The sequence below is a fragment of the Apaloderma vittatum genome, unplaced genomic scaffold (assembly GCF_000703405.1).
Source record: "Apaloderma vittatum isolate BGI_N311 unplaced genomic scaffold, ASM70340v1 scaffold17394, whole genome shotgun sequence".
Classification (NCBI taxonomy): Eukaryota; Metazoa; Chordata; class Aves; order Trogoniformes; family Trogonidae; genus Apaloderma; species Apaloderma vittatum.
This window is the reverse complement of record NW_009711108.1, coordinates 25175-42930: the sequence shown is the minus strand read 5'-3', so window position 1 is coordinate 42930 and position 17756 is coordinate 25175. Positions and strand designations below refer to the sequence as shown.

At 39.8% G+C, this 17756-nt stretch overlaps 2 protein-coding genes across 2 annotated transcripts in view; one reads left to right on the top strand and one right to left on the bottom strand.

Moving 5' to 3' along the window:
• Nucleotides 1–1426: 1426 nt before the first annotated feature.
• Nucleotides 1427–6564, top strand: PSMG2 (proteasome (prosome, macropain) assembly chaperone 2; the record flags this gene model as incomplete). The annotated part of the gene is made up of 6 exons (XM_009867544.1): nt 1427–1598; nt 2372–2430; nt 3030–3148; nt 4352–4525; nt 5673–5793; nt 6213–6564. Coding segments are annotated over 6 exons (738 nt in total), but the record flags the coding sequence as incomplete, so codon positions are not given.
• A 5064-nt stretch (nt 6565–11628) lies between these two features.
• The window catches only part of PTPN2 (protein tyrosine phosphatase, non-receptor type 2), a 31197-nt gene continuing 25069 nt past the window's right edge, over nt 11629–17756 (bottom strand). Inside the window, exons 9-10 of the mRNA XM_009867543.1 lie at nt 16455–16556; nt 11629–11990 (exon numbers count right to left, since the gene is read on the bottom strand). Coding sequence (XP_009865845.1) covers nt 11969–11990; nt 16455–16556 — 124 coding nt within the window. The 3' untranslated portion in view covers nt 11629–11968. The remainder of the gene's footprint in view (nt 11991–16454; nt 16557–17756) is intronic.

Below are 17756 nucleotides of genomic sequence, written 5' to 3'. Positions count from 1 at the left end.
GGCCCGGGCGCTTGGGTCTGTCTCTCCCCGGTCCAGGGGTTGTGTCTGAGGGGCTGGCTGCGGGAAAGCAGAGGGGCGCCGGGCTGGTGGGTGCCGCGCCCTTATATGTGTCTTGAGGATGTTTTGCCGAGTGAAATGGGGTTTGTAGCGGTCCTGTCCGGAGCTGTTTGCAGCAAAGCTTCAAGCGGCCTTTTCCGTTTCTATCAATTTCTCCCTCCTCGGCTCCCTGCTTTTTTTTTTTGCTTTGATCACGCCGTTACATGCCGAGCTGTAGCTATACGTCATGTCGTTTTACAACACTCGTACTACCTGTGGGTTGCTGCTGGAATAAAAGGTTTTTTTCATTTAGATGAGATGTTCTCTAAGACAAAGCCCTCATTTCTGCCCTATTTAAACTCCGATTAGGATTGTTTCGGGAAGTGTTTTAACCAACTCGAACCGATTTCATTTAGTCTTTAAAGATAATCTACTTGAGGTTACTTTGTTTATTAGGTGTAAGAGTTCCAGTGCACGCTGCTAAGTAGTAAACTATGATTTACCTATTCGTGAGTCCCGTCCTTGTAGTACGGAAAGGTAGTTTTAGCATGTTTCACCGAGGGCTGCGCAGCCGGGCATGACTGTGCAGGCTGCGCGGAAGTCATTCCAGGCCAGCTGACTACACACAGGAAGTGGATCATGGCTGGTTTTTTGTCTGGAAGTAACAGGCTATGGAATACCTGCCCCTTGGTTATGACAGTCTGTAAGTGCAGTTCTGACCTCTTTCACTGCGAACTTGACAACCTCAAACTCGGTGTGTTTCTGCAACCCGTGACAGCAGCAATTCGTAGACACTTATAAATCAGAGAGAAGCAACCAAAGATTTTACTGTTGTCTTCCTGTGACAGTTTCCATAGAAGGACTCAATTTCTCTTTCTGTGCCATCAGATTAGGTCAGTATCTGCCCCAGTTGGCAATTCCTGTCAAATTAATTCAAGATGACCCCTAGCATTATCATCCTTAAAAGATGGAAAACAATCTACTCTTGTGTACGATTCAATCTGAGACTTACAGGTTTAATATGTAATATCAACATTACCATTAGGGGTCACTTGAGGCCTGCCGACAGTAGTTGTTTGAGTGACTTATTTACTCTTTATCCAAAAAAAGAGAGGGAGGGGACTACTTTCCATGCATTTCTTTAAATTTACAGTGAGACAGGATTATTCACAGAAGTGGTCAAAATGTTTTTGTGGAGCGGGGATCAAAGTCAGTATTAGTAATCTGTTAAGAAATAGTCACCTTTGTCAGAGGATGAGCAGCCAGTTTTAGAAATGATGTTTGATCACAATTAAGGTAATTTTAACTTTCACTGCTTCACTATTTGAAGAGCAAATTGTATTGTCCAAAAAAACACAGTGTAATCAATTAGTAACTTCTGTTATTTCAGCCAGCAGTGTCGGTGGGAAATGTTGGTCAACTGGCAATAGATTTAGTGATTTCCACGCTTGACATGACTAAAGTTGGTTATTTCTACACTGATTGCTTGGTGCCAATGGTTGGAAATAATCCATATGCAACAGCAGAAGAAAACTCAGTGGAGCTGAGTATAAATGCTGAAGGTAGGTATTGAATGCTAAAGGTATTTGCAAGCTTCACTAACTTAGAGATGAGAATGTAGCCGCACTTTACAAAGGAACCTGTTACTGTTGTTCTTTTGGATAATCAGTCTGATATACAGAAACAGTAAGAAGTGTTGAATTTCAACCATATTGCAGTGGAGCCAAAACTCTCTGTGGTTTTAATCCAAAACAACAAGAAGTGTGTGCATAGTTAAAATAAACTGCTGTTAGGCAAGCTGAAATTGTGGTATAGAAGGATATTTATCCTCTCTGCTTCCTTCTCACCTATGTTTACGTTTTTCCTTGTGTAGTGTTTCTTCCTTTCCGGCCTTCAAATACTTAGGTTCTTTCTCTATATTGATCATTGCATTTCATCTTCTTTTTTCCCTCCTAAATCATGGAAATCTCAGAATAATCTGCCAATCTTTGCAAAGCTGCATAAAGAGATTATCTGAATCGTAGAATCACTAAGATTGGAAAAGACCTCTGAGATCACTTAGTCCAACCATCAACTCAACACAACCAATCATTACAGGAGGCAGAATATCATATATTTTTCTTCATTCAATCCTTTGAATTTCTGACAAGTGAAATTAAGTCCAAAAAAGACAATGCACAAAAATACATATTTTTAACACTGTGGATATTGTCAGGCTTTCCCATATGAATTGATAGCTGAAAGGTTTACTGTAAATTTGATAAATCTGGATACTTCTAAACCCAGATCTTTTTCTTGCTTTCTTCTAACAACACTTAATTATTTCTTCTTCCAGTGTATTCGTTACCTTCAAAGAAATTTGTAGTTTTGCAGATCAGATCACCTTTTATAAAGGTATGTGTATTCGTTGATTGTTCTTAGTTCACTATTCAGTTTGAATAGTTCTGCTGCCAAGTAGATTAAATGGCCTAGGAAAGTATTTTTTTACTTTGTCCTGTAACACTTCCGGCAGTTGATGCAGTTTCAGCTATCACAAGCTGACTTCTGCATTCATTAAGGGTTGAGGTTAGAATTACCCACTAACTGGACAGTGGCAGTGATTTAAAATAAGCAGAATACCAGAGTGCCAGAAAGAATTTGTGCTGCAGTTTTTATCAGCTTAAAGTGCAGAAAAGTGCTGTGATCCTACCATGCCATCTTACTCTAAAGCCTTGTCCACTGATATTAATGGCACACAAAACAGGCAGCGCTATTGTTGTTAACATGGTCTTAATGATAATTTTTATCATTATAAGTGTAGTTTTGATTAAGCAAAGAAGCAGAGCAGTTCTCTGCTCTTTAGAAATACATCTGAAGCTGAAGACTAAACGGATATGAAGAAAAATTTACATCACTACTGAACATTCTATATAATGCCTAATATTGTTGGCTTCTGGGTTTTTTTTTAAGGATGCAATACATTTTTTACTTTTTTTCTCTGTCTTTGCATATAGAACAAGTACAGGCCATTTTGTCAGATGCTGCTTTCTTGGGTGAAAAGCAGCAAATTTGCCAGAGTCATTCTTCTGTCTAGCAGCCATGCATACCAGCGTGATGATGAGCAACTTCTGGGGTACGTTTGTGCCAGTAAAAGATCTAATTAATGTTTCTGAGTTGTTGTTTTTTGACAAACGGACGTATTTCCCTCTTTGGAGTACTTTTGGCAAGGCCTCTTTGCTTGGCTGTGTGCATAGGTCATGACATACTTGATATCCTATTAAAACATTACGTTATACAGGATTAGTCTTTAACTTTGTTAGTTACTGCTTTTGAAAGTACCGAGCAAATAATGAGCTCTAAGTAAATTGCATTTGGCCTGCACTGCCAGGCTACAGATCCTCAGCTTTAACTTCTTAATTTCTTGTGTTTGTAAGCAATGCCATAAATTAGCTCACAGATTAGGGTTTTAACTGTTACTTAGGGTATTGGTTAGTTTATAACATCTTAATGAATCTGCATTTTGAAGGTTTTCTTTAGTAAGTTGTCATTTTTTTATGCAAAGCTATCAGTTCTTATTTATTGGGAGGAAACTGCAAGATTCAGGCTATATGTATTTTTATTATATATTATCCCTCTAGAAATAAGCATTACTTGCTGACTGAGGATATTGTAATTGATGATTCAACAACAATCAGTATTTTTGCAAAAAAAAAATTGTTGTGGTGATATTTACATGCAGTTGCAGAATGGCCAGCTAATATGGAATGAAGTGAGAGGGACTGATGGTTATTTGATGCGATCTGAGTCATAAGTTGTGGTGATTTACCCTCCTCCTCCTCCCTCAGCACCATAGGATAACTCTCTTAAAGCAGATTCACTAAAAAGAGTAGTGCATTCAGAGAATACTTAAGATTTGACTGACTCCTGCATATATTTGTGGTGTGAGCTGATTAAAAATACTGTATCACAGCGAAGTCCATTTTTACCATAACAAACTTTAAATTAATCACCTCTTATCTGAAAGAAGAGAAAGGACATTTTATTTATAAGTCATTTTAACAACTATAGTTATGTTTATGCGCTTATGTATCTGGTACTTGCCAGTTACTTGACCCTCTAAAGAGGGCACCTTGGTTCTATTTGTGCTGGAAAATTGAGTAGTTTGTCCTGTTTTGATGCCATAGGCTGCTTTTTAACTTGTATTGGAGGAGTAAGGTAATGTCGGTACAATTCTTCATTGCAGGTCCTCAATGCTCTCAGCTTCTTTCTGTCACAAGTAATACCACTGGTAGTGTCATCTATTGTCAGACTGAGCGTATTCTTGATTTGTTTCTAGGACACCACTACGCTATCTGCTGACACCTGATCTCGAGAAAGCAATTGGAGGCCTTATGCAGGAGCTAAAATGGAAAGAAATGGAAAAAGTAGCAGCTTACCCTGGAATAAATAATACAGAGAAAATTCTACATATTCCTGGAGGTGGCATCACAAAGCTATTGTTTAAAGAGAGGTAAGTTGCCTGAAGATAAGCACAGAAAGATACCAGAAGTCTTGATTTTAGTACATAGGTAACATCTTTTCAACTGCTATGCATGGAAGACGCAAGTCTGTCTTTTCCTAGAAAAGGGTTTTACAGGAAAAGAGCTTCTTCCAGATCAAGCCCATAATTAAGAGGAGAAAAATAAGGAATTCTGCATCATGAAGTTAAAATTCAAAAAAATATAAATGCGTGGGCTGAAGGAAAATAACAAAGCATGTACAGTTAAGATTGTGATTAATTTGGTATCCAGTTTTATGCAAAGTACGATTTGTAAATAGTAAAAACTGTTTCCCATGACAAATAATTCCATCATGAGTTGTAAATAAAAATAAATTAAAATTCTGAGCACTAATAATGAGTTAAGGTTTCAGGGCCAGCAAAGAATTAGATGTGGGGATTTTCTTAAAAGATGTGTGCATCAGAAGCTGTGCTGAAAGCATGTCTGAGTTTCAAGTTGTAGATAGTAATACTTGCTCATTGTGGTACAACTGTGTTAGCTCTGCAAAAGGTATTTGTTTTGGAAGTGTCAGGTGGAAAATTCACTTTTATTTTTGAGCTATTATTTTTGACACCTAACCCTTCTGTTGTATCCAACAGCAGGAGAGTTAGTAATGTCACACTTGCTTTTGTACTGAGTTCAGCATGGAAACAATATACAAATGAAAAAGAAAAGACTTCCAGGACTTTAGGGGGAAAAAAATAGTAACGATCTTAATACCTAAATGAAAAAAATGTCAATATTGTAATAAACAGCCTGCAGAACTGCTGTTTGAAATACACGGGAGTGATTCTATCGAGAGATCTGCATAAATGCTCCACCAGCACAAAATGCGAACTAAGTATGTGAAAGAAGCCCTGAGTTACTCTTCCATGACCTGAGATTCCTACCTCACAAAGCAAACAAATTCAAAACTCAGAATTTGAAGTGCTTGAAAAATGCAGTCAAGGAAATCTGGAGAGGAAAAAAAAAAATCTCTCTATATGCACACATTTTTACTTTTTGTTTGGTTTTGGTGTGGTTTTTTTTTTTAAACAAGCCATATGCAGGTTGTTGTTGCTCTTAATATATAATTGTTCTGAATTTAGAAATAGAAATGCCTGCTCATTTTTGTTGCAGCTGTTCAAAAGGAATCCAAATGGCAGTTCTTCTCAAATTCTGCTCAGAAGGGGATAACATCCCTGATGCGTTTGCTCTTGTTAACTATCTTAATGAATGGCTCCAGCTAATTAAAAGTGAAGTAAGTACTGTTTGATCTAGAGGTCTTGTTTTTTTTACCTTATATCTGTTATTTTTATTTTTATTCAGTCTGAAACATTAAAAATGTTACTCAAATGAATTGTAGAAAAGCTAAAAATGTATAGGTTGGGTTCATTTTGGCCCTTAGTCATCAAGATACACCAAAGATATATTTTGATTTAAATCTTACTGGGAATTTCCCCACCTGAAAACGCAAACCTAAACCCCAGTCCCTTTGTTTGACACGTGGGGGGAAATTGTGTCAAGGATTGATCAAGTTGGATCTTCCAGTGCTCTTCTCTAAAGCAACCCACAATGATATTGACCCCTGAAATGCTGCCCATTATTTTAATAAATATGACAGACAGAATTACAACACTACTATTTAAAACTTTATGAATTATTTGGGTTTTTTTGCAGAGCAACAATTCCACAGATAGTTCTTCACAATGGAAAATACCAAGTTCTTGGCGCTTACTTTTTGGCAACGGTCTTCCACCGGCACTCTTCTGATCAGTTTTGAATTCTTCTGTAAGTCACGTGTGCGGTCTTAAATGTCCCTTCAGAAGGTGATTACAGAGTAATTGCCAAGCAACAGCAGCTTAATTTGTTGTGTACATATAAGTTCACTATTTAAGAAAATTTCCTTTCGCATATGTGGGTGGCTAAAGAAATTAAGGTAACTTTCACAAATTGACCAAAGAAATATGTTTTGTACAGTTGTTTATTCAATAAACTTTGGTTGATTTCTTTTCCTAATAAAATATTTTTTGAAAAACCTTTTTCTTTGGTTAAGTGTTATTGCTATGGAAAACCTTATGGTGCACCTTCTTAAAGTTGCTGAGAACTTGAGATTGATATGCAGGCATAGATTTTCTTATGAAGACAAAACCCTACTCTTCCATGTCAACCATGGATCTTGGCTTTTTTTCAAAACCTTCCCAGTGATATAAGTGAAGCTCAGACCTGATCTAGTTCTGCCTTCTTTTCCCAGTGCTGTTGTGGTACCTTCAGTTGTGTGCTGAGTAATTCACATGTTTAATGTTTGTAGTGGTATTTATGTTGTTAAGCTACCCCTTCAGTATTGATCTTTTTGAAGTATGTATTCCCATCCACTTATTTTAAAGTAATTTAAATTCTAGAATCTCTTAAGTTATAGCTTACAAATTAATAGATAGAATAATGGAAGAGTTTTGGCTGGAAGAGACCTTCAAGATTGAGTGCAACCTTTTCCTACCCCTATCGACACCACTAAACCATGTCCTTCGAGGCAACATCCACCTGTCTTTTAAACACCTCCAGGGGTGGTGACTCAGCCACCTCCCTGGGCAGCCTGTTCCAATGCCTGACAGCCCTCTCAGTAAAGAAATTCTTCCTCGTATCCAACTTGAACCTCCCCTGGAGCAACGGCCCTTTCCCCTCAACCCACCCCTCGCCACCAGGGAGAACAGACCACCCCCTGCCTCTCTACAACCTCCTTTCAAGTAGTTGTAGACAGTGATGAGGTCTCCCCTCAATCTCCTCTTCTTTAGGCTAAACAGTCCCAGATCCCTCAGCCGTTCCTCATAGGACACATGCTCCAAACCCTTTACCAGCTTGGTAGCCCATCTCTGTACCTTCTCCAGCACCTCAATGTCCCTCTTGCAGTGGGGGACCCAAAACCGGATGCGGTACTCGAGGTGTGGCCTCACCAAAGCTGAGTATAGGGGAATGATCATCTCCCTGCGCCTGCTGACAACATTGTTCCTCATGCAGGCCAGGATGTTGTTGGCCTTCTTGGCCACCTGGGCACACTGCTGGCTCATGCTCAGCTGGCTCTCCATCCCCAGGTCCCTCTCTGCCTGGCAGCTCTCCAGCCACTCCTCCTCAAGCCTGTAGCGCTGCTGGAACAAGGTACACACAGGCTATACTTTCAAATATTTAGTCTACTGAATAGATACTATTATTTATGGTATTGTCATGCCAGCAGTACAAATGATGAGGACAGGAACAGCAGCAGTCCTGAAGAGACCTATTCAAGGTGTAGACCTTAAGATTCATTAGTCAGATTCACTTGAAAACTTGCGCCTCTTGGTAAAGAGCAGCTCAGGCTAACTACTCAGTGAAGGTGACTGATCACCCAAAGGATGTGATATCATTAATTTCTTTGGGGTTTTGGAAGTCTGTGACTTGAGAATCATAGCAAATACCTGTCACAGAGGACTAATACCTGAATGACTATTCAGTTAATGTTCTTTTTCCAGTAATAAATGTAGGTGCTACCCAACCTCAGGTCTGCTTTGCAGAAGCAGATAATGCAGGGCCAAACTGAACCTTGGAGAACTGGTATGTAGAGCAAATGCTTCATGTAATAATGTCTTAAAACGTAGGCAGTCTCAGGTTAAATACTGTATTTGAGTCAGTCCCAAATCTAGATATGTGAAGAACAATGGGACCAACTAACTGCTGCTGGCATTAGGAGAACTGGAAAGGCTTTGTGATTACTTAATTATATCTGCAGGTTTGAACTGTATTAAGACTAATGCTTCTTTACATTTCTAGCACGGTATTTAGTGTTAAGTAATCCTTTGCTCATATCACTAAGCTTTTACAGTAGTAAAATAATGCACAAAGATGCCGTGTTTCATGAAGATGCCATGTTTTACGGTGTACAAAATGAGTTTTGGATAGATTTAAAGTCTTCAGGAATGACTGATGTGTCTGTGGTTGTGAGTTGAAAGAAACTTGCCTGAACAAAAAGCAACTTGCATACAACTGGTATGCAAGGTACAACCAGAAGTTGAACCGAGTAATGTGACTGAGAAGGTCACCTTAGTCTGAGCTTACAGATTTATTTTAGCTCATGGTCTTGTCATTGTTTTACAAGAAGCTTGAGTTTCTTGTGACAAGTGGAAGGCTAAACCATTTGCTGCCTGGCTTCATATAGATCCTGTCATGGGGATACATCATGCTTGCAAATATTGTTTGTTCAAATTTCCTGTTTTTAAAAAAGAATTAACAACCTAAATATCCTTCTGATATCATTGTTCACTGTGATGGATTCTCATTCTCTGTGAAAGTAACGCACCACCTGTAACTAGACAGTAGTGCAGTAAGCACAGAGAGATTTGGTAACTTATGAAAGCGCAATTTATTGTTGTATATTAGTTTGGAAAGCTTAATCTGCTAAGTCTGATAAGGCTAAAATTAATTGGAAAAACAGTATTCAAAACAAAGGCAAGTGCATAAATTGTCATGAGGCTGATGGGAGGAATGCACATGCTTGTTTTTCTCTTTATTCCACACATTTGTGCTAGGAGGCACAGACCAGCTGCTGTATGACCAAAGTTTTTCTGCAGAAACTAATCGCTCTGTAATTGTCTGTGGAAACCAGAGGTGACTGCAGCCCTTTTACTGAGGCAGCAGGTGTCCTACACTGCAGGAGCTCTCTCCAAGAACTGGAGTGAACCGCTGCTGTGAGCGAGGCGGAAGATGGGCTCAGTGCTGGACAGTTGAAGGCTCTGATTCAGTCTTTTACTTCTTTCCTCCTTTTCTTCCTCTCTCCCCCATCATCCTCAATTCACTGCCTGAGGGGTATGTTTAGCTGACTACACTCCAGTCCTGCACACTGACCTGTGTATGTCCATTCTGAACTTTCAGTCTACGTTAAAGCAGGTATCTACTAGAATGACTGACCTGAAAGATACGCTGAGGACAACTGCTTTGTGATTTTATACTTGTGACCAGCAGTAGCTGCTCTTGCCCCAAGAGCAGGCAGCTCCGGCCGTCCCCCAGCCACTGCTTCCGCTGCCCTGCCCTCTGCACACAGGCTGCCAGCTGAACTGCTGCACCCACCGCAGCTGCCTACCCTTTTGCACACCAAGGCCTGGCTCCACAAGGGAGCAATTCTGTCCTCCTGTTAAGATGACTAGCAAACAACAAAAGCAACACTTCTCTTGAAAACGCAAAAAAACCCCAGCCCTGGCAGAAAGCAAGTCACACATTTTTCATTTGAAAAATCTCTTATCTTTCTTCTAACTGCATTTCTTTTAAGCCTGCAATTAGACACTCAAGGTCCTTTCTCTGAGGAGGAAACCTCTCCCCTTCCTTCACCTTTTTAAATGCATTTTTCCCGTAGTAGTCAAGAATTGTGGCCTTGGGTAGAAATAAAATACAAGTGCACGTCAGAAGCTCCTGGGCCAAGACTTCTGCTGTCATGAGGCTGCCCTCAGCAAAACCTGACAAAACTGGTTTTGGAACTACTGTGCCTTTATCCTCTTTGCCTACTCATCACGTGAGTGAGTCCAGCAGCTCAGCAGATGGAAACTACTTAAAAAACAAGAGCAATCAGCATTTTGATTAGAAGACAACACTGTGTGGCAAGGGCCAAAGGACATTCAGCCCTCTACACCCTATAAGATAAAGCAAACTAGTTGCGTATTTGATAGTTACCTTTGATAGCAGCAGGTAAAATAATAAAGCATGTGCATGTTTCCAGTAGCCATACCTTAGGCTTACTCTGAACTCAAAGAGGACAAAGGTAATGAAAACATAAATCACAGCTGAAGGTAAAAGGCAGGAATGGCTGAACACCGTATCCCAGGACATGCAAAGGGTATAAACAGGCTCCAGTCCTGTATTCAACGCCAAAAACAGGGTTTATTGCAGTGGTTTTGGCAGACCTTGATCTCTCATTATAAACACTCCTGCTCTCACAGCTGCATCAACTTGAAAATGAAAGCTGAAGCAAGTTGGAATGTTGTTTTCTCCTCCAATGTAGGCTAGGAACAATACTAATCATCTAAAGAAATTAAAATACATAAAGAAACCAGAATCTGATGATTTAGACTCCTTCCAGATAGTGTCAAACATGTATTTAGCTCAAGTAATGGCACTAAGTACTCTCCTGATTCAGCTTCACCTCCAAGTTAAACACAACTCTGAATATAGTTCCTTTCATGCATGAGCGTTGATACCAAGTTAAGATTTCAGGTTGCTTCTTATTTTAGCAAAAATAGCCTTAGTCGGCCTAGATTCCCCCCCTCTCTACTATCAGCAACTGTATGATTTGTACAAAAACTTTTTACAAAATATGGAAAGTACAAACGGCAATAAAACCCGGCCACATACTAGTTTAGATGGTCATCTCAAATACAGTATTTTGGCAAATTAAGCCTGTCAAAGAACATCTGTGAGTGCAGAATTTAGATCAGCTCTGTCACAGAAACTACAGGGCTGGGAAACCCTGCTGAGTCCATTAGAAGAACTCCTTTAAGCAGCATTTCAGTTTGCCCCTTTCCAGTCCAGCTTTTCAGCCTGTGCAGGGAGAACGTTGCCAGGAGATGTGAGATGTGAAGTAAAATACCATACATACAGCACACTGTGATGGCACAATTCAAAACCCTTTTAATTAAAGACACCACTGACACTGTGCGCTTGGCACCTGGCCCTCAGCTCCCATCAATTACGTACGGCTGTGGGTAGCAAGAGGTCAAGAGTTCCCGTCTTTCCTCCCTTTAAAGCATCATCAACACAACACAATTCCCTTGCACAAAGTGACACTGAACATTTTGTGCATATTATATAGCAAACATCAGAAGGATTACTAAACCAACTGGTCAGATTAACAAAATAATATTCTTAGTGGTGTATTACAAGAGACATGTGCAAGAGTTCCTCCTAGCTCAAACTACAATACTCAGCGTTAATGAAAATACTTGCATAAAGCACATTCTAATCATTTTGCCATTTTCCAGTTAAGACAGGGTACCAGGAAAGCTTAAGGCGAAACATTTCTTTTTCCGCAAAACAGGCTGTTAACAGTTTCTCCCTAACATAACGTGCACACAACAGCATATTGTCGATTTAAAAAAATATTTAATGCTGCCAAAAAGTATAAAAATACAATAAGAATGGCAGTACAAAACAAAATATTTCCTAATTTATTTCTTTTACATCTTTCTACATGAATACAGGCATTATAAAAACACAAGATGGCAAATTATTTTGTTTTGCAAAGTAGCACGCTGCTGGTGGTCTTCATCCCCTCGGTGCGGTTTACGCTGTAAACAGATAACTGAGGTCTTCTTGGTACTTAACAGACCTCACTCTTTGTTCCCGAAGAGGGGTTCATGTCTCGCTTTGCATGTCAATAATTTGCAGTTTATAGCTGCAGAATATTCACAAGTCTCGAAGGCTTAGGTGTCAGTCAGTCTCGGCCTGCGACACACAACGCAAAAGAAAGTCACCGATTCAGTACACAGTACGGAGAAAGAAAAAAGAAGCAAGAACAGTCAGCGAGCTGGCAACTCGCTACAAGCACCCAACAGCTTCTCACGCATTCCCTGGAGCAACTACCAACTACCTTCTGCCTTGGGAAGCTGCTGCTTTTTTCGGAAGGCACTTCCGTACTACAGCGTAAGGCGCGTACTTGCTGGAGAGCTTCAAGTACAGGTCTCAGTCCAGCAAACCCCTCCTTGGGGCGTTTAACCACAAGCACTGCGGAAATCTTCTTGGGCCTTAGTGAGGCCAGAGAAGGCTGCACCCCACACCGCTACCATCGCCTCTCGTAGCTTTGTAGGCCAGTCCTGGCACAGCAGCATGGAGGCAAGTGTTCCTAGGCAAAGGTTTCCTGTGGCAAGGAAGACGTTTTGTTCTTAGGAAAGCTAAGGCACTACCACCAGGGAACACAAACAGACCTTGGTACTTACAAGGTACTACGAGTAAAAAGCTTTTAAGTTCTGTGAGCACTACACTGACTTCTAAAGCAGCTTTCTTTGATCAGTTAAGACATTAAAAAAAAATTTAAAAAATCTTCCAAGTACTTATCCTTTCAATTTAAATAAAGACTCAGACAGAGATGCGATTTTGAACACATTTATTTTTTGTACATATAAAAAGGAAAGACTGACCTAAAACTCTGGGGGAAAACAAAAAAGCCCAGGAAGACTACTGTGTGTTATGTCAACTCTGCACATTTTGCCCTCTGACTTAAGCCTCTTGGCCATGCAGAAAACTTTCTCTTTTGTCATTGTTAACTTAGTTTCTTGTGCAGTCCTCAAGTGACTCAGGTTTAACTATAACGCTAAACAGCAAACTGAATAATTTTGTTAACATTCATTAAACTTAAAGCTAGCCAGGCGTTTTAATCACCTGCACAAGCCAATCACACATACATGCATACACAGTTACACCTCCTCCCTTTTCAGTGCGATATAGACTGATGCCAGTAAACCATTTCACTCAAGGTTTAACAAAACAAGCAAAGCTTCACTTGCAATATCTTACTTCCATGAAAGAAATATTTTTTTCAAATTGCTATTTCATACCAAATTAAAGTATTACGTACCGACACTAAGTGGTCTGTGCCTGCACCAAGAAGATAAATCAGAAAACCAGATGGTTCCCTTGCAACAGAGGTTCAAATTTTGTTGATTTTTTTTATAAAAACGTGCATGATTTGTACAGAAGTGTTCCCCTGAGAGTCAAACACTGTTTAATCAAATTCAAGGAAGCCCATTATGCATCAAATATTTTGACTGACATATTTTCAGAACAGAGGGCAAAACCCAACACCATAATGCTTTGAATCGAGTGCAACAGCATTTCGGAAGCAGCACAGGACCAGCCAGCAGCCTGCCAGGAATCGGGGGGCGGGACAGCAAGAGGGGGGTCAGAAGGCACATCCTGCAGTTTTATTCTGTCTTTAAGCATTTTCTAAGACAGAGCTCACTGGGATGGGCAGTTCTTCAGTTTGGCCCATATTTTTTCTTATTTAACATCCAAGTTCTGCAAAACTGCTTCAAGTTTAAATCCTACAGAATAACACAATATCACAAGGGCTCAGTTTGCAGTAAAGAACAAGCCTTCCCCAGATTTTGGTTTGTAAGGATTGCTGACTGGCCAGCAGGAAGTTTTATCCAAATTATCTCCTGAAACGTACTAAGAGATCTAATGTTTATTTTTCCTTCCTAGGCCCATACCATCAGGGACAATTCACTGTACGAAAGAGTTTTGTCCAGGATTTGTATTGGCTTGTGGTCCTTAAATTATTAACAGTTAAGACTCTCAAGACAGATACAACCATGAAATCAAAGCAAATTCTCACAGATCAACCGCTGAACGTGCAAATCCCGCTTCACTGCATCTAGAGATGCTGTGAGATGCCCCACCCAGAAAAGAGGAATGGCTGCTCAGGGTCAAGAGAACAAGAAGTTTGAATGGGGAAAAAATTCCAAGTGTCAACACGACCAGCCACAGTTAGAGCTTGGTGTCTTTACAACACTGGTGGCCCAGGAAATCTTTCTCATGCAAACAGAAAGGCTGTAAATGACAGTGACTATTTCAGTGAAAGTTTTTGTCTGCACTTTTTCCTTAGCTGCTTTTAATTATTTAGAACAAAATCTTGAATATTTCTGTTATAAAAACATTTCATTACATTCCATGTGTTTTTCTGTAACCCCAATATCTTTTATAAGGCACTTATCTTTACAACTACTATCAGTTATAGCTGGTACTGAAAAAGAACTGTCTTCCCAATTTAAAGGAAAAAGAAAAAAAAAAGAAAAAAGAATCTTTAACCAAGCCTCTTGTTGGCCAAAAGAGTTACAGTGGTTGTAAAAATTACGAAATGACTTAAAATATGAAAGCTGCCTGCCTATACTTGTCACTGCTGTCAGTAAGTCTTTTGTGCTACTAGAGCTGCACAGTTGGGCAGCAACGCTAAAGGACAAATTGTCTTATTTTATTGACGTACAATTTCCCAAATTCAGAACTGTATGAAACTATGTTTTTTTCCTTATCTGGACCTTTAAAGCATTTGTTTACTATATAAACACCGTAGTCCAAAATAGTATTAGCTATTGTGCAATACGGATTTCAAAGAGTAAACTTTAGCTCTGGGTAGTAACTCTCAGACTATTTGGGCCCCATGCCTGGTATGTTACTACTAAGCTTGAATGTACTGGAAGTCTTTCTAGTTAATTCCTTTGGACAAGGAACAAAGTATTTATCTAGCTCTTTTAGTATTTTTTCAGCAGTAAATCCACGAAATCCTCTACAAAAGGGGAGGAGGAGGGGTAAAGTGAAAATAGAAAAAAAAAGAAACAAAACCATACCCAACAGAAAATGACCAAGCTAGGAAAACGGAGGGAGAAAACACAACTTCTCTGGTTGCCCAACAAAGCAAAGCTGGAATAAATAAAATCCAGGTTTCAACGTGCAGTCCAATACTAAAAATTGTTAGGTCTAACCTGAATGACCGTGAGCTACATACAGCCACGTACCATCTCTGTAGTCAAAGAATTTCAAAGTGATCTGTGTTGAATTACTATTTAGAAAGTGCTATCGCCCAACTAATGGAAAGGGAGCACTCGACAACTGTAAAGCAACTGCAGCATGGGTATTCCCAAACATTAGTCACCACGTGTCTGACGCTGTGCCCTTCTAATACAGCGCTGGGGAGCCTGAAAAGCAGTTCTAGACCTTGTGAAGTCACAGAAGTAGCTCATGCACCTGAACACAGTGGGCACAAGAGAGCACTACCAACAGTCGTTTTCTATTAAAAATGCCCTTGGAAGTCCATCTATAGTTTCCTTTGATGTGCTTTCTACACCTATTGCTGATGAATTAATGTTATTCTTTCTAGCAATTAAATCTATAGACACACAAAACATTATGTTTCACATTTAATGGAATGTCAGAATTTTAACAATGTTGGCCTCCAAACAGCAACTGAAGTCTGAATACATTAATCAACAATATGGTTTTCAGGAGGGGCTAAGTTCTCAAAAGCCTTAAAAAAAAAAAATCAAATTTCCAAGCCTTACTTAAATAATGAGAACTACAAAAAAATAAATAAGGAATGCAAATTAACAGAGTAGAAATTGGTCAAGTGCTTCATCAGACCCCTAGCTGCTCATATCAAACTGGAGAGTCAAAATACGGGGAATGCTTGCACTATTATTTTCATGCACAAATTATAATTACATTTAGTTTCAAAATCAAATTCTTTTTTGGTCAGAAATTTGTACAAACTGAGCCTTTAAAAGTACAGCGAACTACAAAAAGATTAAATATGCAATTATAAAATATATTTATCCTAGGTCATAAGAATATAAAATGTTTATGTTCATGTCACTAGTACATTACACATTACACACATTTAAGGATAACTTTGCATTAATAATGTAAATGATACAACACTGTTTATTGCTTATGTCAGGCATGTAAATTTGAATCCAGACAGTCTTCAGCAGCTGAACCTCTGGGGTTCAGGGTTTGCTTAGGATCTGGTAGAACGCCACTTTAAAAAGTGGATAAACAGCAGGTACAAACTTCCTGCTGCTCATATAAACAAAAACCATCAACTTTGTTGGGGGGCAGCAGTTCATTTTTATAAGTACCTGCAGTGAAAAGTCCTGAGATGTTGACATGGGATCAAGTTTACATCACTTCTCTATTGCATGTAACAGTCTCCACCCATTCCAGGCAGAAGGAGTTTACTGCTTAAAAGTCACACCCCTTGTCATTAACTTGCAGCAAAATAAGCTGCTGGAGCAGACAGGCTTGCTGCCTGCTTTCAAGGAATGTCATTGAAAATACAGCTTCCAGAAAGCAAAAAAGCCAACTAAAATCAGTGCACCAAACCCAAACTTAGTGAGAATAGGTTTCCAATATAACCACCTTTTTCTTTTTCTTTCTGTCTCATTTAGCCTCTTTTTCATCTGCTGCAGCTTCTGTGCTGTGTTAGCTTTTCTATCCTCTCGCAGTCGTTTTCGGACAGTACTTGAAGAAAAAAAGAAAAAGGTAAATCTTAAATTGTAGAATAGGAAAAAAAGACTATTGAAATATTAAACCACTTCACAACACACTCCTAATAGTTAACCCACTAGCTGCATATGGCAGCAGTACCTAATATCTAAACAAAGCAATTTTTATTTTAGCAACTTTGCTATGGACAGTTTCAGGTCAGTGAAGCCCTACAAAGTGAGTAAATGACATATGCAAAGATGTAAGTGGTGCTTGGCCTGTGTCTTCAGCAGGCAACAGTTACCTTAATTATCTCAGCTTAACATTTCACCCCTCTCAGTGCCCCATTCAGTAACTGAGATTTTTTGCATGGAGGCCGCTTTTATAGGCAACGTCAGGCACCGTGTGCCAACACTCACAGCACCGAAGCGTGTGCCTCCACTGCAGAGCTCACATCAGCCTCACGGACATGCTGACCCTAACCAACTGCTGTCTGAATGCAGATTTAACAGCACTCAGGCCGTAAACCCCCTCTTGACCAAGGACATAGGCTTCTCTTGCGGGTGCAGAGAAGGGCAACAAGGCTTGTGAGAGGTCTGGAAAACATGCCCTATGAAGAGCGGCTGAGGGAACTGGGTTTGTTTAGTCTGGAGAAGAGGAGGCTGAGGGGAGACCTTATTGCCCTCTACAACTACCTAAAGGGAGGCTGTGGTAAGGCTGGTGCTGGTCTCTCCTCTCTAATTACTAATGACGGGACAAGGGGAAATGGCCTCAAGTTGCGTCAGGGTAAGTTTAGATTGGATATTCGGAGGAAGTTCTTTACTGAACGAGTGATGAGGCACTGGAACAGGCTGCCCAGGGAGGTGGTGGAGTCACCAACCCTGGAGGTGTTTAAAAAAAAAGTAGATCTAGCACTTGAGGCTATGGTGTAGTGGTTAGGTATGCTGGGATGAAGGTTGGACTAGATGATCTTCAGAGGTCCCTTCCAACCCCTAACATTCTGTGATTCTGTGATTCTGTAAAAGTCAATTGTGTGTTGTTATACTATCAAGGCCATCTCGTAATTCTTGTCTCCAAAAGTATCATCACAATGTAATACTGATGGCCCTCCCTTCCTGCCTTGTGAGACACTCCTTCAAGCATCTATAGAATCGCTGTGATTCCCTCTCAAAACACTCAAAGACATGGAAAGACACTCATCTAGGCATTCAGTAAGCCATCTGTTATTTCAGAATT